The 23643-nt window shown below is 53.3% G+C and overlaps 8 protein-coding genes across 8 annotated transcripts; 4 read left to right on the forward strand and 4 right to left on the reverse strand.

Moving 5' to 3' along the window:
• Window positions 1-38: 38 nt before the first annotated feature.
• CGCA056_v006938 (uncharacterized protein) lies at window positions 39-938 on the reverse strand (the record flags this gene model as incomplete). Its single annotated transcript, XM_037322187.1, has 1 exon — window positions 39-938. One exon carries the CDS (start codon window positions 936-938, stop codon window positions 39-41), a length of 900 nt encoding a protein of 299 aa, XP_037180252.1.
• A 2625-nt stretch (window positions 939-3563) lies between these two features.
• On the forward strand, window positions 3564-4117 carry CGCA056_v006939 (uncharacterized protein; the record flags this gene model as incomplete). Its single annotated transcript, XM_037322188.1, has 2 exons — window positions 3564-3786; window positions 3840-4117. The coding sequence occupies 2 exons, from the start codon at window positions 3564-3566 to the stop codon at window positions 4115-4117; spliced, it is 501 nt and encodes a 166-aa protein (XP_037178955.1).
• A 3327-nt stretch (window positions 4118-7444) lies between these two features.
• On the forward strand, window positions 7445-10931 carry CGCA056_v006940 (uncharacterized protein; the record flags this gene model as incomplete). Its single annotated transcript, XM_037322189.1, has 2 exons — window positions 7445-7542; window positions 7661-10931. 2 exons carry the CDS (start codon window positions 7445-7447, stop codon window positions 10929-10931), a joined length of 3369 nt encoding a protein of 1122 aa, XP_037179284.1.
• Window positions 10932-11353: 422 nt separating this feature from the next.
• Window positions 11354-11798, reverse strand: dpm2-1 (Dolichol phosphate-mannose biosynthesis regulatory protein; the record flags this gene model as incomplete). The annotated part of the gene is made up of 3 exons (XM_037322190.1): window positions 11354-11539; window positions 11604-11684; window positions 11796-11798. 3 exons carry the CDS (start codon window positions 11796-11798, stop codon window positions 11354-11356), a joined length of 270 nt encoding a protein of 89 aa, XP_037179285.1.
• A 551-nt stretch (window positions 11799-12349) lies between these two features.
• Window positions 12350-14547, forward strand: cwc22 (Pre-mRNA-splicing factor cwc22; the record flags this gene model as incomplete). Its single annotated transcript, XM_037322191.1, has 2 exons — window positions 12350-14203; window positions 14254-14547. The coding sequence occupies 2 exons, from the start codon at window positions 12350-12352 to the stop codon at window positions 14545-14547; spliced, it is 2148 nt and encodes a 715-aa protein (XP_037179286.1).
• Window positions 14548-16210: 1663 nt separating this feature from the next.
• laeA-11 (Secondary metabolism regulator laeA) lies at window positions 16211-17407 on the reverse strand (the record flags this gene model as incomplete). The annotated part of the gene is made up of 1 exon (XM_037322192.1): window positions 16211-17407. One exon carries the CDS (start codon window positions 17405-17407, stop codon window positions 16211-16213), a length of 1197 nt encoding a protein of 398 aa, XP_037180072.1.
• A 904-nt stretch (window positions 17408-18311) lies between these two features.
• CGCA056_v006944 (uncharacterized protein) lies at window positions 18312-19173 on the forward strand (the record flags this gene model as incomplete). Its single annotated transcript, XM_037322193.1, has 2 exons — window positions 18312-18334; window positions 18387-19173. 2 exons carry the CDS (start codon window positions 18312-18314, stop codon window positions 19171-19173), a joined length of 810 nt encoding a protein of 269 aa, XP_037179281.1.
• Window positions 19174-19657: 484 nt separating this feature from the next.
• Window positions 19658-20680, reverse strand: CGCA056_v006945 (uncharacterized protein; the record flags this gene model as incomplete). Its single annotated transcript, XM_037322194.1, has 1 exon — window positions 19658-20680. One exon carries the CDS (start codon window positions 20678-20680, stop codon window positions 19658-19660), a length of 1023 nt encoding a protein of 340 aa, XP_037180057.1.
• Window positions 20681-23643: the final 2963 nt, after the last annotated feature.

The following is a 23643-nucleotide window of genomic DNA, read 5'->3' on the forward strand; positions in this document are numbered from 1 at the left end:
AAAGATAGTAAAGATGTCTGCTCAGATAGCAAATCTACTTAGAAATAGCTAACGACTTTGAAGCAGCCGTGATCTCTCAAGAAACCCTCACCCTCAGCTGAAAACATCCACTGAATTGCCGACGGAGACTCGAATTTTTCGGTGACCATGTAGACACAATCCTTCTTGATATCCGTTGGAGATTCCATCTTACTGTACACTGCGTTTGGCAATCGAGCCTTAGTACCAACGATGATAGTAACTCCACGATATTCGCGGAGGTCGCCCGATAGAATCTCTCCTCTTCGAGAAGACCAGACTAGTTGTTTCCACAAGAGGTCCGTCCAGTGCAGGCCAGAGAGTACGTCTTCGTATGGCAGCTTGCTAATCTCATCGACTGGTATCGTGATCTGTATGAGCGTAATTGATGAGCGACTCGCTCTGCGCTTCGCGTAAGCGCCTTCGAGTTGAGCGACCTCAATGTCAGGGCTGAAGTAGAATGCTGATGAATGTCCAGAGAAGTCTGAAGGAGCAGGACTTCGAAGATCCGCGATACAGTCAAACGCTTCGTTCTCGTCGAAGAGCCGATTGGCACGACTCAAGTCTGCAGCTTTGTACAGTTTCAATTTGTACGGAGGCCCACGACTAACTTCGGGCAGAATGTTGTTGGATGCCTGGCCATCGTTGTTCGCTGTTGACGATTGTAGGGACGGAGGTGCCGTGGAATTGTTTGCGCATCTTTGCAACCAGGCGTAGCGCATCTCGACGGTGTCTTTAGCCCAGAACCGTGCAGATTGAGCCAAGCGGAGGTGTTTGAATTCGGGGTCCATAATGGCATCTTGCGTGTCGCTGTTGATGCCGTAGCGAGTGAGTGAGTTTCGCCATTCTGTTTCGTCGTCGCCCCAAACATCTCCGTCGTCTTTCTCGAGGCCTGCAATAAAGAAGTGGTCGAACGTCATCTGCAGGCCCCCATCATAAGGGTCTGTCTCTCGGCTAACGGGCCCTTCCGGCCAATTTGACCACTTCGTCCAGAGTTGCTCTGCCTTTTCCTGTGAGAATCCGATCTCGAGGAGGGTTTCGAGGGAAACCAGGGAGTTGGTAGACATCTTAGCTGTAGCTTGGCAGACTCCATTTGTTGACGAAAGTGTAAAAAGTGAAGCTGCGAAATCGGGATTGTAGAATGAACGATAAAAAGAAAAGATTAAAAGAAAACTAGAGGATGGTGCAGAGAGTACCGCATTTAAATAGGATTAGGTAGCTTCCAGGTATACGATTTTTTCGAGCACCTTGTCACGCATCACTGCAACCATTTTGTCTTCTGGGGGAGTCGTCTTTGAAAGGTTCCCGCGTTGCGAGAAGTCTCGCCTCCGAAGTAAATTACTGGGGCTGAAATGCCAGTGTTTTTCGACGGATTCATATTTGACATTGAGTAAAATTTCAAGATCGGGTTGATTCTTTTGTTATGCATCACTGGTGGTGTTCTGATGTTATGAAGTGACTAAATTACCTCTCAAAAGCTGAAAGTTGTAAAGGTTCTGCGTGTTCCTATAGGTGTTACCTTTGTTGGTCTTGATCTCTAGTTCATATTCAGCTTAACTATTTAATGTATGGCAAGTAAAATACAGTTACGCCTAGAAGGCCCTCTGAACGGATTGTGATATAAGAGCATTGCCCAACTTTCAGGCAGATGCACACTTCCCTTCTCCGTACTCTTGCCATACTCTTACCGTACATACTCTTACCATTCGTCTTTTACAACTAATAAGAACACACACCACCACCACCACTAAAATTTAAATCGCCATGGCTCCTCAAGCGAGAAAGATTACCACACAGAAGGCTTCACCGACGAGATTTGGGATCCCATCAAGAGCGCAGTCGTAGAGGTAGGCAACATTGTTAAGTTCAGTCAGAACCCACACTTCGCAAGAAAACTGCTATCTACGCATGGCCGCCTTCTGTGTGAAGCGGCATCTCGAGACCGCGTTTGGGGCATCGGATACAGTGCAAAGCATGCCATGAACCAACGAAAGCACTGGGGAGAGAACCGCTTGGGAAAGGCGCTGATGGCCACACGAGAGCACCTGAGGAACGAAGAAACGCGTGGCCAGAGACCGTGGGATTGATGGCAAGACTGAGCCTCTATCCTCCCCTTCCGCGACAACGACTTGAGGGATATCGACCAAGCCTTCCCCAACTTTCGCTACCACGATGGCATCGGTCCATCCACCGGCAACTTCCCAGAGTGCAAGCTACCACAGACGAGTGTACTTGTCGCCCTGCCCGATGTTTGCTCCCGGATACTGTTGGAGCAAGTAACGGCCCATTGCCGTCGGCAAACACAACACTAACATCTGCAGCAGCAAGAAAAACAACATGCCCAGCACTAGGGCGCCCATCACCAGCAGTCACTCGCACTGCGCTGCAGCCCGCAGAAGCGAAACTTTATAATAAACAGCAAAAACATGCTCAGCATGAGGGCTTCTATCATCGGCGGTCATCCGAACTCCGTTCCAATACCCGGCCGCTGCATCTCGCAGATAGCGAGCAGGTACATTGAGTACATATTATGAGTTGGCATAGCTGGCCACCCCAACAGCACACATCTCGCCGGTACGGACATTTCCGCTCAATACTTATCCAAAGTCTCTTTACTTCGTGGGTTGACTGTTACCAACTTGTCAGTTGCCACAAGCTCACTGAACCACACTGCTCACGCTCTAATGTCTTGGTTCCTCTGGAGGATCAATAGGGGGATAGGTTTTGGTCTCCAAGTCAAAGGCTTTGCAGAGTCTTCGTGTCAAGTCTGCAGCCAACATTTAATTATTCAAACGGCGAAAATAGCAATACCACATGTGCCGCGACAACATGACCCAAATAAATGGGAAAAGTGAATGTAAGAGCCAGTTAAATGCTCAAAGTAACGTTGCTGAGCCTCTAGCGCCAAGAAATTCACCGGAATGCTGTCTCTCTCAGTGAAATGTACAACCTTAGAGATGCCCCAGAATGCAATTGTGCAACAGCAAAAACCGACAAAAAAAGATCGGTTCTCCCCTTCCAGAATCGAACTAGAGACCTTTCGATGACAATGTAACCATTACAGTCGAACGTGATAAACCAACTACACCAAGGGGAGATATTAGAGGCTGAGCCTCTCTTGGTGAGATGCTTGGTGGAGCAAATTGCGATACTAAGAGGGGCAGCGCCAATCCCAACCTCGGAACCCCGCGAAAGGCGGCACTCAGCCCGCATCTATGGGAAGGAATCTCAACGACTCTGATTACCGATCCAACTATCGCATCGTAGTTTTGAAGACGACGACAGGTTGCTGTGCGTTAGCCGCGCAATTGCACCATCGTCGCAACGGGAATTCCGACTCTCATGATGTTCTCCCTTCCCGGATAACAGTTCCGAATTTCGGGTGTCGTCAGACCAGGTGCCCGGGCCGAAGACTTAACTAACACTGGGACTTGGGACGGGTATAAACGTCACACACCTCCGCCGCTCGCTGGTGTGTGCTCGCATACGTTGAAGAAACATTATCAGTGAGGAACAGAAACAAGTTCACTGTACGAAATCGAAAAATGGAAGAATTCGCAGCGACAGAAGGCGTCGAGCCGTACGACAGCTACTCACGGCTGGAGCCGTTCTCGCCGACCGAGACGGCTATGGACCGGGACCTTCGGCTCCGCCTTAGGGACTTTTACCGGACGAGCGACAACAAGGAGCTGAACGAGCAATGGCTGGCGTTCTTCACGCCGGACGCGAAAGTCAAGATTGGACCGCAGGCGGCCGAGAAGCACGAGAGTACGTACGACGCGGGTGATGAGTTGCAGCCGTAAGCTGACACTTGGATCAAGACCTCCGGCAGCTGCGGACGGAGATGTGGAGCTCAGTCGCGGCGAGGAAGCACTGGATCACGAGCGCAATCGGGTCAGTAACCGAGCAGGGTGTGCACGTCATGTTGAAGGGTGGTGTCAGGAGAAAGGGGCTGGATGGAAGTGAGAGCGTTTTTAGTTGGGCTGGGAGTGCGGCATGGCAGAAGCACGATGGTGAATGGCGAATGGATGATTATCGGGTCTGGCTGGACCAGTGGGCTCCGATTGAGGGGCCACTGCCTTCTGAGTCCAACTTTTGAAGCGTCGAATGCGACACCTCGGACACTGTAGAGTCGAGAGGCTGGGAGTTGTCAAGGCAAATTTAGAATTGGACGACGTACGTCCATGGCATTATCCGCCGAAAGACAGATGTTGGACGAGACGCTGGGAATTGGCGCAAAGTGTGTTTTGTCGAACCCACTGACTGCGCCTTTTCACGATGGCATTCCGGTGTTCCATTCTCAGGCTGACGGACGGGAGCGCATCGATTTTGATCTCATCGATGACGATGGATTCATCCGGTAGTAGCTCCGACCTCAAACCGCTCCATGCGCTTGCGCTTCGACGAGGTCGCGACCACGGGCGTCTCCGTGCCATGCGTCGTCCGCGTCGCCTCGTCCTGCACCATCTCGCCTCGCTTCGCCTCGTTGGATTGGGGCTGTTGTCTTAGGTAATGACCCGACGATAGCCAGAACTCAGCTTTCCCAACAGATGACTTCATAACCGGCATCTCATCTTGAAACGGTGAGGGTTGAGAGGTTCGAGGAGTTCTCAGAGATGCGAGCCCGCGGGCATAAGGAGGGGTACCAGGAGAGCCCTACCTACGTCAGTGGTGGTGTGTTGTTCTCGTGGGCCACGGGAGAGCTATGAGTGGCCCGTTCACCTGACTTGGTGGCCCCCCGTCCTCCACCGAGGGGTCAGGTGTCTTTGTCAGTTGGACGGTCTGGCCAGAAGAGTGTCGGGTGTGGCAGATTAACAGCTGGCGCGCGACAGGATGGACGGGTGACCGATGACGGGGACGGGGGGGTAAAATGGGATGGGCGACGGCACACCGTAAAGAGCCATGGAGAAGCGAGGTTGCGAGGCAATTTCCAGGTTGGCGGTGGGTGAAAGACGGGCAACCGTTATTTTAGTGTACGAACCGTCGTGCTGTTGTCCCCGGGGAAGCTTGGTTGAGAGCGTCCAGCAGGTCGTGTCTGCGCCGCCGTCACCAGGCCAAAGCGGAATGATGGCATCGGTCACCCCCGGATCGTCACTATCATCCGTCGTCCACCGCGGGCGCAGGCGTGTGTAGGCACGCACAGCCCAGGCGTCAGCAGCTGGTCCCGGACACAGGGGTGAGATTGTAGTGATTTGACGGAGATTGATGAGCGAGATTGGTGGATGAGGGGGAGAAGGTGGAAGGAGTAAGTGACAATGGGAGTGTCAGTTCGGCATTGGTCTTGGTATTGGTTGACTGGGTTGGCTCTGACTAGACCCGGCGCCGTTGCCGCCTGCGTCCTGACTGCTAAGAAAGAGTGAGAGAGACAGAGAGAGATTCCAAGGTTGGGTTGCCCGTCGCCGGCCTCGGCAGAAGAGACTCTGTATGCGTATGCAGAGCTCAGCTTAGCACCAGGAGTGTGGTGTGGTGTGGGAGGCCAACCGTCAGGCACATGGTAAATCGATGGAAGTGCATGGAAGAAGAGATGGTGAGTGTTGAGCGAGACGAGGGGTCTCAGACAAAGATTGAATTCGTAGCGTTGGATCGTGTCCCTCTGACAAGCGGATGTGACTTTGATGTTTGCGTCTTCGATTTCGCACAAGGAGAGGACTACCGCCCATCTGCGGTTCCGTGTTGAAAGAGCTGCTGGAGGCGTATCGCAGATAATGCGATTGTTGCTCCTGTTGATGGCTGAGAGAGGCCTGGGCGTGTCGACCTTAGTGTCAAGCAGGAAGTGTCTGTTGCTGATGTCTGGGATACGTACCGCCGTACCTTAATGGCTTGCAGTGCCAAGTATCCCGAGATCGAAACAGGTATTTCTGCGGCTATTGTTAGCACACAGAATACCTCGGAAGACTTTATCATCTTCAACCTGTCCCAACCACCCCCTGTCCGATGACGAAGGCTGGCTCCAGATTGGTGCGCTGTATCTGTAGCTGTATCCGCACTGCGTCCTGCATCCTGCCCTGCGCTACATGCCGCCGAGATGTACCGGAGGCCATGCTCGAGGGGCAGAAGATACCTCGCACCTGGAACCTCCTGCCTTGCAGTTGCAGTTGCGGGACAGTGCCAAACAGCATCAACAGCAGCAGCAACATCAGCGCGCAGCACCAGTGCCCTGGATGTCCCTCTCCCCGGAAACACCCCTCACCCTCCCACCCTCTTTCATTCCAATCCTGGCCAGCTGCCTGCGCTTGACACCCCTGTACCCTGGCCCCAGTTCCTCCAACTGGCTGTCCTGATTGAAGTGGAGGGCGTGGAGGGGTGGCTTGGAGGGGGGCATTCAGCGAGTGGCACCTTGGGGGCACCGCGCCGTCCTCGGGTTGTCGAGCTGCGAAAGCACGCAAACGCCCCGCTCCCTCCCGCGGAGAGCAGCTGCTGCACCAGTGACCTGCTGAGGGACGAAAGTGCGGGTGGACTCTGAAGGATGTCGCGAGGGGTAAATGAAGTACTGCGTCGCAATGTGGAAGTGGAAGTGGCAGGTTAGTTGGGCTGAGGGAGGAAGGTCCGGCTTCCCGTATCTTATCTGACCTCTGTTGTTCCATTACGGCATCCGATGTACCGCTGTACCCATTCTTAGACGACCCCGGCGCGCCTGTGATTTGATGGTGGTGTACCTGACCAGGCCCGGCCTGACCTGCTGGAGACCTGCTGGCGGGGAGCACGTACCATGCAGCACCTACCTACTCCGTACCGGGGACCTGCTATGCTACCTACCTACCTGTCGCCATGACTGACCTCACTTCCTTCCCCCGTGCTCCTTCCCTTCGACTCATCAACAACAACCAAACCAAACTACGATAGCAAGCATTCCCGTGAACATACTCGTCACGTCACGTCCTGTCACGTCCGTCACGTCTTTCCTCTTCTGTTTCCTTCTATAGACTGTTTCTTCACTTGCGACCGTAATTACTTCCTCTCCATTTTGGCTGTGCCTGGAAAGAACGCCGCTCTTTACACTTCTGCTTCTTCCGTACAACCTTCACCAACGATACGAGGCACGACTTGCCTATTTTCTCCATTTGCCATATCGAGCCGTCGTTCAAACCGAAGCATATCCCAGCGTCTGCGGCACTTTCACCCTCCGAGGTCATCTGCCGCTTTTCTCGCCGCGTTCCGTCATCTCTAATAGACCCAACCAACCGTCGCTTAACCCGATACCCCTCATACCACCATCGAACCTCTTATCGCGATCCTCCACGACTCTCTATACATTCAAAGTACTCGTATTCTCTCAAAGGGTAGAGCTACCTTGCGGGAACGCAGGTTCTTGGAGCAGGAAACTGCTCCAACTGTGGCGCAACACCACCTGAATGCCGAGTAAGTTCGGACCTACTCCGCGCTTCTGACGCATACGCGCCAGGTTCAGCAGACGAACATCATACTCATGAATATTCTCAAAACAGGCTCTAAGAAGGACAGAAAGAACGCGAAAGATGGTGGAGTTAGCGCCGCGGTGACGAAACTCGCCGCGGGCAAGTTTGCGTACGTTCTTACTCCCCTCTCCTGAACCCCGCCATCAGCACCTTTGAGTCACTGCTGCCTTGTTCTGCATCTTTGCTTAAAACCTTTGTCGTGACAACTTCCACTGACATCTTCAAAGAAACGGCAGTCCTTCCAAGAGCCCCCCCTCCGATGCGTCGTCGCCTCCCGTCAACTCCCCCGACATCAGACCCATTGCTCAAGGCTCGTCACCCTACGATGGGCACCCCACCATCTCGCCGACCCTGGATGCCCTCTCCACGACGTCTGTGTCCGCGAGTACTGCTGCAAGTACAAACCACGAATGGGCAAGAGGAGGCCTTGCTGGTTCTCCGGGAAACTTGATTAGCCTCATGGGTGAATCTCCGCCTACCCAGCCGTCCTCCTACGAGGATTCCGGTCGCCTCCACCACGGGTGGGCTGTCCAGCGCCAGTCCTTGACTCCCCAAACTGCGTCGCCCTCCCCTCCCAACAGCATGCCAAATCATATGAAGCGCCCACTCAGCTTCCAAATGGATGCCCAGTATCCACTTGAGGCCTACCATCAACCGGCTGCAGCTGCAGCCTTTCGCCGTAGCTCCATGCAGTCGCAGTTGTCCCACGCAAGAGTTGGTTCTCACCCTCCACTTCCCCACCAACCGCAGCCGCATTTTTATGGCGCCCCGGATATCGATTTCGACATGGCCTCAAAAGCCGGCTTGAAGGCTGGTGACAAAGGCTACCATTTTGGCTTCGACAATCTGCCGTCTCCTCACACCGAGCTTGTTCCGGGATCGGACAACGTCGCACTGGCGGGGTACGAGGGTGGCCTGGAAGTCTACTCCGTGACCAAACGCGGCCTCGACCGTGTTGCCGGCCTCAAGGGACTTCGGGGTGGCGTGTACAACGCAAAGATTCTGCCTTGGTCCACTCCAAATGACCAGGCTGAGCTTGGCCCTCTGGTCGCCGTTGTTGTCCACGGTCCAGTTCTACCACAGACATCGCCAGAAATCGCCATTCAAACTGCAAATGAGACCATCGCTGAAGAGCGCGAAGTTCCTGGCAGCCCCCGAGCGGACGGCAGCCAGAAAGGAGGGCCCTCTGGGCGGTTCACCCCTGCGATCGAGTTCTACCAGACTTCCGTTGAGTTATACTCCCTGAAGACGGGGAAGCTTGTTGACGTACTTCTTCAAGCTCCAAAAGTGCCTCTTTCAACACCAGTGACGAGCCCAATCTTCAAGGCGCCACCTCCCACAGGCGCGTTCACCGTCAAGGCCGATGCTGGCAACATTGTTATAGCTTCAGGCGTGAGCGGAGAATGCTGGGTTTACCGACAAATTGTGGATGTTGTCGACAGTCCTGTTCGCTTCGGTTGCGTGGGAAAGCTTTGGACCAGCCTTCAACAACTCCCAAGAGGGGAAGTTGCGGAAGAAGCGGAGCGAAGACATTCGCCCGCACCGCCGCGTCCTAACCCTCAAACGCCGATTCTGTCGCTCAACGGCAAGTGGCTCGCCTACTGCCCTCCCGCCGCCAATTCACAGATCGCCCTTCGCGCACACGTACCGGTTCCCATCTTTGGCAAGGCTCCCGGGATTGCCTCGGTAACTTCGCCTGTGGTTCCTGGTGTTACCGGCGCAGTTGACTCTCCCATGGCAGAGAGCATGGTGAACAAGATCATGCGCGAGACCACGCAGGAATTGATCTCTGGTGCGAAATGGGTTGGCCAGCAAGGCTTGCAGGCCTGGAACTCGTACTGGAACAAAAGTGCGAACCAAACGCCGCCCCAACAGCCGAGATCGCCACCACTCGCAGCCCAGCAGTGGGCTGGTTCCTACCCTCCCCGTCACGATGCGCCTCAATTCCCGCCAACTCATGGTACGCCAGGCCAGGCGGTCACTAAGGATCCCGGTCTTGTCTCTATCCTGGACCTGGACAGTCTGCCAACTTCGGCCGTGTTGCATCCTCTGATCACGTTTGCTTCTCCTCTCGGATGTAGCTTCTTGTCATTCTCGCCGACGGGCCTGTCGCTGTTCACAGCAAGCGGCAAGGGCGACGTGCAAACCGCTTGGGACTTGATGTGCATACAATACACCAAGTCTTCCCCGCTTCAGGTACTGGCGTCTAACAGCGCGATGGGCCCGAGAGTACGTCAAGTCGCCCAGTTTTCGCGAATGACTGTGGCCCGAATCGTCGAAGTTGCATGGTCGAAGCCCAATGGAGAGCGAATCGCCATGGTCACTGAACGAGGAACTGTTCATCTTCTTGATATGCCATCGAGCGCGTTTACTTGGCCTCCCCCTCGCCGCCGCAAGGCAACGGAAGAGAATGGAGCTCCCGCGTCGGACGCCCCTAGCTCTGCTGTCTCCATTGCTTCTAGTGCCTTTGGTGCAGCCTATCATGCAGCCAGGCCTCTCATCACTCGGCCGCGTAGGAGCAGCTCAAATGCGCAAGGCGTGGCACACGGCAACTTTGTCGATTCTGCGAGTGTTGGTGGCAGGGCGATCGCTGCCAGCATTAGCCATTCCCTCGGCAAGACCGGTGTTGCCATCAACCAACTGCGTCACACAGGAGAAAACCGCGTGTCTCTGCCGCAAAGCCAATCGCTTCCCACAGCTTCATGCGTCGTATGGATTACTGGTAGAAAGTACCATACGCTTTACGTTGTGGGCGATGGTCTCGTCCGCTCTTACCCATCCAAAACCCGTCGCCCTGCACCGACGCCTCCAAAGCAGCGAATGCCACGAGGTAGTCGATACAAGGACTTCAAGGTGCCAGCGCTGCCAGATGATGGATTTGCCCCTGCTGTTAGACAGTTCATCGACTCAGATGAATATCTTGACTTGTCCGATCGAGAGATGGACGCTGGCAATACGTTGACTCTGGACCCTCGTGCTAGACCCCTGCATGCTGATCTGAGCGCCGAGGCATCGATCCCGCAAGCTGAGATAGAATCCAGCGCACCTTACCAGCCCTTCCATACCGACAGGCGAGTGTCTCTCTTCGAGTACAATGAACAGGCCTCGAAGCCGACTCCCTCGCTGGCTGCACTCATGGCAGAGACCAACCTCGATGAGCGACCCACGCCCAAGCAGAAGAAGCGGCAACAGCGCCCCCAGGTCTCATACACCCCGGTGGAGCCGAACACTTCCCAAGCATGGGCGTTTGGTCAGCCGCTCAACATGGTTCGGCTGGACGTTGGACACCACTCGGTTTCAGAAGATGAATTCAACATCTCGGATGATCACCGGGCGCTTCCGTTGTCTTCGATGGAGAGAGTCATGCATCGTGGGGAGAATGGTGACGAGATTGTTGTCACTACTCGGAGACGACGTGGAGCTCGTCATGCGGAGGATGAGGATGGCTTTTTCGAGGACGATTGTGAAGTCCTCGACTTTGCTGATCAGAGAGTTTGAGAAACAATGCAAGGGGCGTTTGGAGCCAGGTTAGACCAACAGTCATTCGCGCCATGATTTCATTACTGGATGGGGGAGGGGTCGGTATGTAAACACATTTGCTGGCCGATGCTCTAGGATCATGGGGGCGGATACTTGGCCGGTCGTGCCACTCACTCCTTTATTGGTCTTTTTTGGTATTCTTCTCTCTGGCATAGGGTAGTAGTCCTTAAACATATGCAGAGTAGGTAGCACTGCTCCGAGATTGGCCATGTGCTCAATTCTCCAATACAACCAGCTTTAGATACCCATTCCTGTATACAAGCGCGCAACACCCTTCGCTTGATGTTTGTGACTGCTTTGAGCGGAAGACATCCGATTGTAATAGATTGAAATCAGCCCTACAAGAGCCGCGACAGTCGTCCTGTAATGTTTGAGATCCTTTACGCCTTCTTCTTCGCGGCAGCCTTGGCCTTGGCGGCCTTCTTTCTGTTGCTTCGGATCATAACGGTGCCCAAGAAAGAGCCGACAACGGCGCAGCCGACGAGAATGAGGATGACGGGAATGCGGATGGCCCAGACGCGAGGAGGGAAGAAGTTCTGAAGCGGGTGGTCGTCATCGACGAAGGGCTGTGGCGGGGCGTGTTAGCGCACCTTGTGGTCTTGGTGGACGCATGGGGGAAAGGGCATCTACCATGAGCAGGGTCCAAATGGAGTAGTATGTGAAGATCACAGAGGCAGCCACGAGCATGGCGAGACCGACGAGTGTTCCAAGCTGGAGGAGGAGCAAAAGTTAGCCATGACAGTCCCTCGGTCATCTTGCGCTGCATCCCTTGTTGCGCAAGGTGGGACGCATGAACAGGTCTCCTGGGAAGGGTCGACGTACCATTGTCGTGTTTGGTAAAACGGAAGTAAAGGAGCGTGAGGAAGGAATTGACGGGTTGCGAGTGCGGCTGCCGGTGAGATAGTTGACAGGTAACCGGGTGGGAGAGGTATCGTGGGGGAAAAGGGAAGCGGTTAAGGGTCAATAGCTGGCTGGCCGATCGGGAAAATTGTCGTCGCGATTTCAGGGGATGAGGGCGCGCCTGGTGGACTGGACTGGACCTGTGCTAACAGAGGAGCTGCCACGGTTGACAATGCACTTCCACGCACGCTTGCTTGGGCGGGTCCCCCTGTCAGGAAGGCAAGCTCCAGCCGCAACTGGCTCGTGCGTCCTTCTCGATTAGGGGCGTTGCAAGTCCCCAGCCACAATTATGATTTTTAGGTACCTCTCTTGGGAAGCCTTCCATCCAGGCTGCGTCAAAGCATCCTTTCCCCAAGAAAAAAAAAGTTGCCAACAAGCAATCAGCGTGTGTCCGATCGCCCGCCCTTGCCTCAAAGCGTCGCGAGTTCCCTTCGAATCCGGGATCGATCTCTGGGACTTGGAAAGCAAAAGGCACGATGGCATCGGCAGACGTTGAGTCGCCGCGCCCAGAGCGCCGCGAGCGCGACGGCGACTCTGCCGACGAACGCGACATCAGCGACCGTCGACCACGCCACGATAACGATGGCGAGCGCCCACGCGATCGTGGTCGCGATCGAGCTCGCCCCGATAGCTACCGTCCAGCGCCCAAGGAACGTCGTCCGAGCCCGCCTGCGAAGACTGAGGAGGAGAAGCAGGCTATCGCGAAGGCCGAGTACGAGAAGCTCCTTTCGATGCGATCCGGTGGCACGTACATCCCGCCTGCTCGACTGAGGGCGCTCCAGGCTCAAATTACCGACAAGAGCTCGAAGGAATACCAGAGGTTGATGTGGGAGGCGCTGAAGAAGAGTATCAACGGTCTGATCAACAAGGTCAACTACTCCAACATCAAGCACATCGTCCCCGAGCTGTTTGGCGAGAACCTGATCAAAGGCCGCGGTCTTTTCTGCCGCTCCATTATGAAGGCGCAGGCAGCAAGTTTGCCGTTCACGCCCGTCTTCGCGGCTATGGCCGCCATCGTCAACACGAAGCTCCCAGCGGTCGGCGAACTCCTAGTGAAGCGCCTCATCATGTCCTTCCGCAAGGGCTTCAAGCGCAGCGACAAGGCTGTCTGCGTCTCCTCTACGACATTCCTGGCGCATCTCATCAACCACCAAGTCGTCCACGAGAGACTTGCTGGCCAAATGCTCCTGCTTCTCCTGCACAAGCCGACCGACGACAGTGTAGAGATTGCCGTCAACTTCTTCCGCGAGGTCGGACAACACTTGCAAGACATGCAGCCCGCGATTGCTATGGCGGTTTGGGACCAGTTGAGAAACGTGTTGCACGAGGCCGATATCGATAAGCGCGTGCAGTACATGATTGAGGTGCTCTTCCAGGTTCGTAAGGACAACTTCAAGGACAACCCGCCTATCAAGGAGGAGCTGGATCTGGTGGAAGAAGAGGATCAGATCACGCACATGGTCGATCTGGATGGCGAGATTGATGTTCAGGATAGTCTGAACATCTTCAAGTTCGACCCGCAGTGGGAAGAGCACGAGGAGGCTTACAAGAAGCTGAAGGCTGAGATTTTGGGAGAGGGCAGTGACTACGAGGATGATGACGACGAAGATGAGAGCTCAGAGGAGGAAGAGGACGAGGAGGAGAAGGCCATGGAGATCAAGGACCAGTCCAATACCGACTTGGTCAACCTCCGACGAACGATCTACCTCACGGTCATGTCGTCGATCGACCCCGAGGAAGCAGTCCACAAATTGCTCCGAGTCAACCTTCCCGCGGGACAGGAGCCAGAATTGCCCTCCATGATTGTGGAGATCTGCTCTCAGGAGAAGACATACTCCAAATTCCACGGTCTCATTGGAGAGCGCTTTGCTAAGCTCAACCGCTTATGGACTGGCCTTTTCGAGGACTCTTTCGTCGACTACTACAACAAGATCCATCGCTACGAGACGAATAGGCTGCGTAATATCGCGCGCTTCTTCGCTCACCTACTGGCTACCGATGCCATTGGCTGGCATGTCCTCTCCGCCATCCACCTCAACGAGGAAGAGACAACCAGCAGTTCCAGAATCTTCATCAAGATTCTTTTCCAGGACATTTCCGAGGAGATTGGCATGGCGAAGCTCCAAGTGCGCATGAAGGACGAGATCCTTCAACCCAGTTTCACCGGCTTGTTCCCAAGAGACAACGCACGCAACATTCGCTTTTCCATCAACTACTTCACCAGTATCGGCATGGGTGCCCTCACCGAAGCATCGCGCGAGTACCTTCAGAACATGCCCAAGCCGGCGTTGCCCGCCCCCGCAGCCGCCGACGAATCGGACTCGGAGTCGGTATCCAGCTACTCCTCATACACTGGCTCTTCGTACTCTTCACGGTCAAGATCAAGGTCAAGGTCTCCGAGACGCGTCACAGATCGCAGAAGCTCTGTGTCCAGATCTCCTTCACCTCGCGGACGAGGCCGCTCGTACAGTCGCAGCTCTTCACGATCTCGCTCATACAGTCGTTCGGTCACCCCTCCGCGCAGGGGACGCCGCGACGATTCGTACTCGGCCAGCCCACCCAGACGACGCGGTCGATCCGTCAGCTATTCACGATCTCCCTCTCCAGCCCGAAATGGCCCCAGAGATCGCAGTCTGAGCGGAAGTCCGCCGCCTCGTCGCGCCAAGAGAGATAGCCACTCAGCCAGCAGATCGCCTCCTCCGAGAAGAGGACGGTCCGCATCTTACTCTGCAAGCCCCCCGCCAGCCAGGGGTGCACCCCGCGGTCGGAGTCCCAAGCAGGACACGCGCCGTGCCGTCAGGCGAAACAGCTCATCGGTGAGCAGCGCGCCGCGGAAACGCGCCCGCTACGGCAGCCGTTCACCAAGCCGCTCGCCCAGCCGGTCCCCGAGTCGCGGGTCTTCGGTGGATTCACGATCCCGTTCGCCGGTTGACCGCAGAGGACCCAGAGATAGTCGGTCTCCACCACCCCGCGGTAGCGTCTCTCCGCCGCCGAGGGCGCGAAACGGTAGGCGAGACTTTTACTCGAGGTCACCAAGCCCGCCGCCCAGAAGACAGCCTGCGCCGAGAAGGGATTCGCCGGTGCGATCAAGCCCGGCCGGTGTGAAGCGGAGGAGACACAGCGACTCGATATCGAGGTCGAGAAGTCCACCGCCCGTAAAGAGGGGACGGAGAGGAGATTAGACAGGGCGGAAGTGTATGATGATGGAAATGGAAGAAGCCCTTTTGGGCCAGATTGAACTGTATAGCTAGCAGGACTTAGGGTCGGTGCTGTGATAATTGAATGGCGGTTTGCTGCTTTGGCAGCCTTACTACAACGTTGACTTTTTTGTATGATGATGATGCGACCTTGCTGGCGTCAAACTGCTGCGGTTGTGGCCATAGTCTCAGCCCTCTACACGCCTTGCTGCCGTGCCCTTCGGCATGACGTAATCACAAAGATTGGCTTGGTAGAGAGCTTATCATTCATTGCTAGCTAAAAAAGAAGATGCAATTGCTTTCAGAGGGTCGAATTGCACCGCAACTCATTCTCGGCTATGCCAATTCTCTTGCACTTTGACAACTGAACGACGACCGGCCAGTCGATTGCTATCTTCTTGCTGCCTACGGTTTGTCGATATTCTTGAATTGAGAAGAGGGTTTGTGTCTCATCTAGGAGGAATATGGGCCTGTACCATGTCGAATGTTAGATGCATGTATCAAAACTGCAATGCTCAAGTCTGCGCTTTCAGACAGTGAGCTTTCTAGGAACACATTCACATTAGGTAGTCTTTTTGGTAAGAGTTCTTGGAGAAATAACTTGAATCAACTTGAAGTGTCTTTCGGCTCTGCTACATAACTCTAGAGGGCTGTCTAACATCCGACTACAACTCACCTGGCATAGGCTTAGAAATACCCATGGATACCCACGAGTACCCATTACCCGTCACCCATGGGCCCGTGGGTAACCACGAATGGGCCTTTTCCCTCGTGGGTACCCATCAGGAAGCACCCAAGCTTGGGTATCCATGGGTACCCGTGGCACGGGTACTCCAAAAGCCCTACATCCGAGTTGAGGTAAGCATTTGGCAAGTTATTCTAGGGTATCTCAACGTGAAGAAGAAAGTCTTCAGCAAAGAAGAAGCCGTAGTATTATATGAAAGCTAACCAGTATCATCCAAGACAATCGCGTTGAACAGGACAAAACAAATGAGACAACTCTCTCTCTCCCAAATGGTGTTCCTTACATCAAATGCACTTCATCATTGCTTCCAGAGTTTGTACGGGTTTATCAGATATACATCTACCATGAGGCAGGGCCAGTCGTGAGCAGCCAGACACAATGCTTCCTAGCTAGTGCTACGCATCTTCCTTCTTGTCCGCCTTCAGAGGCTTGCGTCCATAAATGACGTAACCGTTCCAGTAGGCATGGATCTTTGGGTCCTGGATATCCCTTCTGGTCTGCGCGCACAGAACCAACGTTTCCTCTCTAGTCCAGCCCAAAGTGCGAGTAAAGTTGGCCAGTGCCAGGCCCTCCAAACCAGGCAAAAGCGATGCTTGCGTCCAGAGACCAATCTCCTTCAAGCGCCTGTCTTTCGGCCACGGCGAGATGGGGAACTTGAGAGGGATCTTGACCACATCTTCGAAGCCAGCCTCCCTCATAAGCCTATCGAAGGTGTGCGTTTTGCTGATCGTGCGACCGATCTCCTCACACGCCTCGGCGCCCATTGTCGTGTACTTGTAGATGGCCATGTCCTCGGTCATGCTTCCATCGTCACAGACTGCAGGCCACTCGCTATCCTGGATTTCCATCCAGCCACCGGGTTCAAGGTGGTTGTAGGCCTGCTCAATAGCTGCTTCCCAATCGGAGAAGCAGCCGATCATGTTTCGCGCGAGGACGAAGTCGAAGGGCTTGGTCCAAGTCCACTCCTTCTCAACATCATCAATCTCAAAAACGCAGTTCGGGGGAACATAGCCCGGCTGGATAGGGCTGAGGTCTACGCCAATAACCTCGGCGTCAGGGAACGCGTCAGCGTAGTCGAGGGCCCATATTCCTGTGCCAGTTCCAAGGTCCAGGACGCGCTTAGCGCCCTCGTTCTTCGGGCACATGCAGAATCTGTTGTCGAGAGTGACCATCCAGACATGGTTGACGATGTCGAGGCGCTCCTGCTCCAGATCATCGTTTGGCAGAATGTACTTGCCATCACTGAGGCGGTGGTACGTACGGCCGTTCTCACGGCGGTAGTCGAGAATCGTGGGGCGGAGCGAGGCCTGCGAGTCATCGGTCGTGGAGTAACCGTCGATCGAGACACCGTCTGCGTCTGGTTCGATCGGACCCGGCACATCGGGTTCGAGCTCAGGCTCGGACTCCACAGGAGACTGGGCTGCCACTGTTGCAGCGATCGGCGTCGATGGATCGGCCGTGGGAGCAGCCGTTGTGGAAGCCGTAGGAGCAGTCGTGGAAGTAGGAGGAGCAGTGGGTGCAGCGGCCGTGGCAGGGGCCGCAGTAGGGGCCCCAGAGGCGCTGGCCTCACTTTCTTGTTGTTGACCGGTCATTTTGACTTTCGCGTACCTGGATTTCGTCTAACCACCATTAGTTCCCGCTCGCGCTACAAAAGCGCAGGCTCGCCTTTTATCTGGGAGCAACGCGACGGAAGGGCTGGGACACCCCTCTTCGCAGGGCTATCCTCGTTTGAACCTATCCACTTCAATATGCGGCAGGCGGTTCGTATGCCACGGCCCCACTTGCCGTTGTTGGCCTCGACGTCGTTCCTTAGCGGCCGGGACGGCGTCCCGCCCCAATCGGACTTGCAGCAGAGCTCCACTGCTGCAGTTTGCTGTAGATTTTAGTTCCAACAGCATATTGCATTCACTCTTTTGGATCTGTCGCTCCGAGGGATTCGCTTCCGGCGGTTGGTGTGGTTGGTCGTCTTCTAAGATCTGCCTCGGGGACGGCCTTCCGCGCCGATGTCCATAGTTTTGGTAGGTTGAATGGGTGGTTGAAGAAACCAAACATTAGAAACGTTTTCACGGTGTGTTGTTGATCATATAATCCGACTAGGAGATTCATGTCGAAACCGGAAGACACTCTCGAAGAACCCGCGCAGTGTTTTAAACTTGTATTCAAGTATACCTAACTAGACATACATACATTTAGTCACGCACCCAGCATACTTGTTCTGTGATGTAAGCGACCTTGAGCTCTTGAGAACCCTTTGAGTGGCCCCGCAGAGACTTTACATAGGATGATGATAAGGTTAACATTTGCGATTTCTTAGCAAGCCCATTGCAAAAATTTCAATACCTTGAGAGAAATCTTGCCATATGGTTCGATTGCAGCCTAAATGATTTTCTAACTATTTAAGCGCCATGATTTCCCTAATTCCTCTTACGACTCAACACAAACACGCAACCACCAAGTCCATCAAACAAAAGTAACTGAGATAGTCATCTCGACAAAATGTCTTCTACAACACTCCCAAGGTAAGATCCTGAATCATCTTGATTCTTCATGCTAATCGTCATGCCACGACAGCTCTACCCAGTCTATACCCGTTACATTCAAAATCGGTTGCGCAGGCACCTTGTTTTATGTTCACAGTGAGCTTCTTGCAGCTCAATCTCCGTCACTAGAAAAGCTCGCGAAGGAACATGCAACGGAACAAGACTATGGCCCGGTCCGTTGGGGAGATGTTGACGAGGCGATATTCGGTCGCTTCGTAAGCTACATCTACACGGGTGACTACAAGGAGGCAAAAGTCGTCCCTCGTCATGGCATGGTTCCATATGATCAAAAAGACTCCCCGTCCGCGATATCTGAAACTTTGTCCCAGTCTACAGATTCATCGTGGGATCAACCTGCACAACACCAGCCGAACCAGCGACGGCGCAATCGCAAAAGGCCATGGAGTCAGTTTTTGAACCTGCACCCGGAACCGACACAGCCGGAGGAATTTGTTGATGGGAGGGGGGACCATACCGAGCTTTTCCTATCCAACGCGGAAATTTATGTTTTTGCTAAAAAGCACGACATTGAAAGTCTACAGGAACTGTCGCTGCGCAAGCTACGGGCAGCCCTTGAGGAACTTCTCCTAGATGAGTTCAATGACGAAGCCATCGGCGATGTCGCAGATCTTGTCAAGTATACCTACAAAGCTACGAAGCACCAGCAGGATGACAAGGAGCCGCTGAGACATCTGGTCACTCTGTACGTGGCTTGCAAGATAGATATTTTGTGGACATGGCAGAGTTTCCGGGACTTGGTTGAGAATAATGGTCAGCTTTCGAAAGGTCTCATCACTCACATGTTGGGCCGCCTCTGATCTTGGCAAAACCTGGCTGGATTTGAGTAATTAGTACTGTTCTCAAGATTATCAAGCTAAGAGCCAATGAAAGTCCATAGGCTAGACAACGGAACTCTTCGAAGGATCGATGATACTCAATCAAACTTACTACATGCACTAGTACCTGGATAGACATGTATGATCAGGCCCTAACCCTAACCCCTGTCACTTGTCTACCTTTTTCGCTTTCTTGGTTTAAACTTTTCGCCTCATAGGTATCATAACGATTACATCATACATGCAGTGCTTCTGAATAATCATTCGGTGGTTCTGAAATTCAATTCTCTAACCTTGTCTCTACTCGTGTTGTGCTACATCCCAACAACTTCCACAAAGCTGTTCATGATGAAGAAGGAAAGAAAAAGATAAATCAGACCAGACATTACCACAATACTTTGATTGAAAGAGCGCTAAGAAACCTGTTTCTGACGATACTTTGATTTTTTTCTAGTTTATGAAGTTCCTATGATGGAATATAAAAGTAAAATGCAACAGTGATCACGACGTTTATCAAAACAGCCACGCTGGTGAACCCCTTCTTTCCCAGTACATAAGCATCAACCTCGACTTCTGCTGTTGTTGGCTTGGAGAAGTGACTCGATTGAACCTTCCCATAGCCCGCCAGTATTGAATCAGTCATGACGGCAAAGGCGTGTTCCAGTCCAGACAATGTCGCCTCACTCTCTGAAACCAGACCCTGTGCGTTGAACGAGCTATTCCAGGCGGCAATGCTCGAGAGAAGGGCATCTCCAAGTACAGAACCATAGAAGCTCTGCAAGCTGTTTGACATCGAGTCAAGCTGTCTGACGGCGCTTCGCGTCAAGACGCGCTCTGGATCGATGTCTTGAACGTCAACACCGCTCATTGGAACGACACCGATGCTCTTATCTATGACATCGACTGTTACCTGTAACAACGTAGGCACAAAGTCCACTGTGCACTGCGTGGTGTTTAAAACTCGGTACTTTTCTCCTGCAGCGATGGAGATGTATCGTCGAGGTGACTGAGGGCTGTCGGCGACACCAATGGCGACGATGGAGTCTGAAGTTGCGCCAATGTACTCGGACCATTGAGCACTCCCCACAGAGTCGGGTAGGAACCCAGTGACGACAAAAGTTCTATGAGGATATTCTTTCCCAATCCGGAAGTTTGTGCTGCTGTTGTACAGACACCCAACCTGAGGGAGGTAGCCGACCTCCTCAAACCGGTATTTCCGGACCGACTTCTTGAGGCCGTTGTCTGTGATGCCCACCGATGAGGCAACTCCGTACATCCTTCCTTCAAAGATATAGTCTTTGTTATCGCGCTTGGGTTGCCTTGACGCAGATGGCTTGAATCCGATCAAAGATTTCAAAAGGTTTGGGCTGATGGAAGACGTGGACGTTCCGTCATTCGTGTCGGCCACATAGTTCTTTATTAACGTCGTGTTTGCGAAGGATGGGACAGCAATGCTGCCTGCAACAACCGCAGTACTTCTTGTCGGCATTATTACGCCAGTCCATAGTGCTGATGAGAATACGCCAAAGATAGACAAGATGACAATCCAAGACAATGACGTGGAAGATACATCTCTGCGTGTTCCAAGATTTCTGTGCGAGATTTCTCTCTTAGTATCGCTCCGTGGTATGATCGTATTGGCGAGAAAGCCCGAAAGTACATTGTTATGGATCAGATAGGCAATCGCAGAGACGTGTGATATGGTGATGGCGTAGGCGGCAAGGCGGGCGACGAGCTCAAAAGCAGCGCATTTTGAGATGTTGATGTGTAAAGCATTCAAAACACTCCCAGTCAGTTGAATTATTGGCCGGATGACAGAACATGTCGAATCATTTTCGGCCAAAGAAGATTCGTACCAGGCGGGGTCAAGAGCCCATCCGCGAGAGTCCGAGATAAGGAGCACCAGACTAAGAATTCCGGTGACACACAAACGTGCCGAGACGTTTTGTCTTCTCCAGAATCTCGCTATGGAGATCCGCCTTTGACTGAAAAGTGTGCTCATGTTGGTGGTTGCGAGCAGCTAGTCCAGTGAGTGCATCAAGCGTCGTGCGAATCGTTTGCGTCGCGGAACTGATGCTTGGAGGGTCTGCAAGACTGGCCCACAGGAAGCAGAATGTTGTTTAGGAGAGAATCAAAATGGCCCAGCCTTCTCCTGTTTGCAGGACGCTTTGTAGTTATGTCGTTGGTTCCGGGGTGCTGCATCTCTTGTTGGTGCTCGGACCCAATCAGAAACGTTGATTTGCCGCTCGAAGATGCAACCCCCTGACTGCGCCGCTCCGCTCTGGCGCGCGCCTCACCACTTGTAAGTCGTGTGGTTCTACTATGCTGCAAGTTTAAATCTTCGTATAATTTGATTCGATGCATTGATTTGGTGGAAGATACTGGTCTTGGAGAGGACTGGTGAAAGAGGACCGGCGAAGCGATTACTCCTCAACCTTGGTGACACAAATGAACTTGCGAATGACCTCTTTCTGCGCCGCACTGAACCCTGTCACGTAATGTAAAGAGTGGGATCATGAAGCAAGGGTTGTGTCTGAATTTAGGTAGACAGCCGTTGGTCTCCTTGGCACTTGCTTCAAGCATCAAAAAAGACGGGAATTGTGTTCAGTACCTACTCAGTTTAAACGTCTTCTTTGTTAGGCAAACTAAATTCTTCAATGCCAGAATCTGTGTCACAAAAGGGATGAGAAACTTCTGTGTTGGTATTGAGTGCGAAATGTCAAGTTGGTACAGCTTTCCTCGGTATGAATCCATGGTTGGACCTCATTTAACGTGCATGCTGCCAAGCATGAGAGCAGCAGCCCCCAGGCTTCAAATCGTGCTGATAGTACTTTGAGTGGAATTCCTGACGAGAATCTACCAATTGCAGTGATCACCGACGATGTGGCACAGCGACGAAGTCTGACCCGCATGCTCCAACAACTGGAAAAGCAGGGCAAGTTGGAGAATACCCAACATGGTTGACACTTTCATGGGCGTTGTTCTTTGCAATTGTTATGGATCTTGTGTTCCTTTGGGAAGGGAGTGAGGCACAGCCAAATTGTGTTGTTGGTGTGCCATGTTATGTTCATCCCCTTCTCTCTTTTGTTTCCTCCCTGTCTTCCATGCATTTGTATTCTTCATGTTTGTCGAGATTTGTCCAGTATCTAGTCATGAAACCTAGTTTCCGAGGCTCATCTGCAGCCTTTTACTTTTGGCTGATACATCACTTGACTACGCTCACTCAAGCGGCCAGTTTGGCCCCGTTCGAAGCGACATGGTCATCAGCAACATTCGGTCCCGATGGCCCGTGGCAAGCAGTTGAGGTCAACGTCGGCGGAAACTCAAAAGTCGCTCTGTATCCAGGACACACGTTCCAATCCCTCGTCATATCCACGGACTATTGCAAGCTCAATAGCTCCAACGGTTGCTGCGCATCGAAAGCAGCGACGTATAATCGAGCGCAAGCTTTCCAAGATGGTACCGGATCTGCGTCTGGAATTCAGTACAAACCACCGCTCCAGGATGGCTGGGATGGACGTGCGTGGCACCCTACCTACCTCCTGGGTGGATTCAATAGCGTTGAAGTCAACCGCAACTTCTGGACCGACACATCAGGTCGAGAATGTCAGTTTGACACTGGTGGAAAGCCAGATGATCGCGTATCCCGGCGGTACATGGTATCCTGCTTTTGTTGGGTGCCTAGGCACTGGGGCTGCGGCAACTGTCAATCAGTCCTTCACAACATCGTCGTATCCGATTAATGCCAGCCTGATACCTGGTGCGCTCTGGGTCAACGACAAAATACCTTCCAACTCGTTCAGCATGCATATTGGATCGGTCTCTTCGCAGATGGCGGGATCTCTCTGGTTTGGCGGATACGATCAGAACAGATTGATCGGGGACGTTTTGGTGGCAGCCGAGGACTTTGTTCGGAGTCCAATAACTCTCAAAGATATCGCTATTGATGTCATCCAAGGAGCTTCGCCGTTCGACTTCACCGCCAAGAGTGGTCTCTTAGCCGCAGGGAATACCTCTATCGCCAACGGGCTCCCGGTGGCTGTTGATGGATGTTCCCCTTACCTTACTTTACCAAGATCAACCTGCGACAACATTGTTGCGAATCTCCCGATTACTTTCAACACCGATCTCGGCTTGTATATCTGGGACACAGATTCTACAAGATATCGCCAAATCGTTTCGTCAGCATCAGCATTATCTTCCACCTTCCTCTCCGACTCGAACACGAAGACGACTACGGTCCGTGTGCCGTTTTACCACCTCAACTTGACGCTATCCGAACCCCTCGTCGATTCACCGATGCAATAATTTCCTTGCTTTACTGGCGGCCCTGGCACATACAACTTGGGTCGAGCGTTTCTCCAGGACGCGTTTCTCGGTGCAAATTGGGGGCAGTCTAAGTGGTGGCTTGGTCAGGCGCCAGGACCCAACATCCAGCTGTCTCCAAGCGTT

The sequence above is a fragment of the Colletotrichum aenigma genome, assembly GCF_013390185.1.
Source record: "Colletotrichum aenigma strain Cg56 chromosome Unknown KSG_Cg56_contig04, whole genome shotgun sequence".
Taxonomy (NCBI): domain Eukaryota; kingdom Fungi; phylum Ascomycota; class Sordariomycetes; order Glomerellales; family Glomerellaceae; genus Colletotrichum; species Colletotrichum aenigma.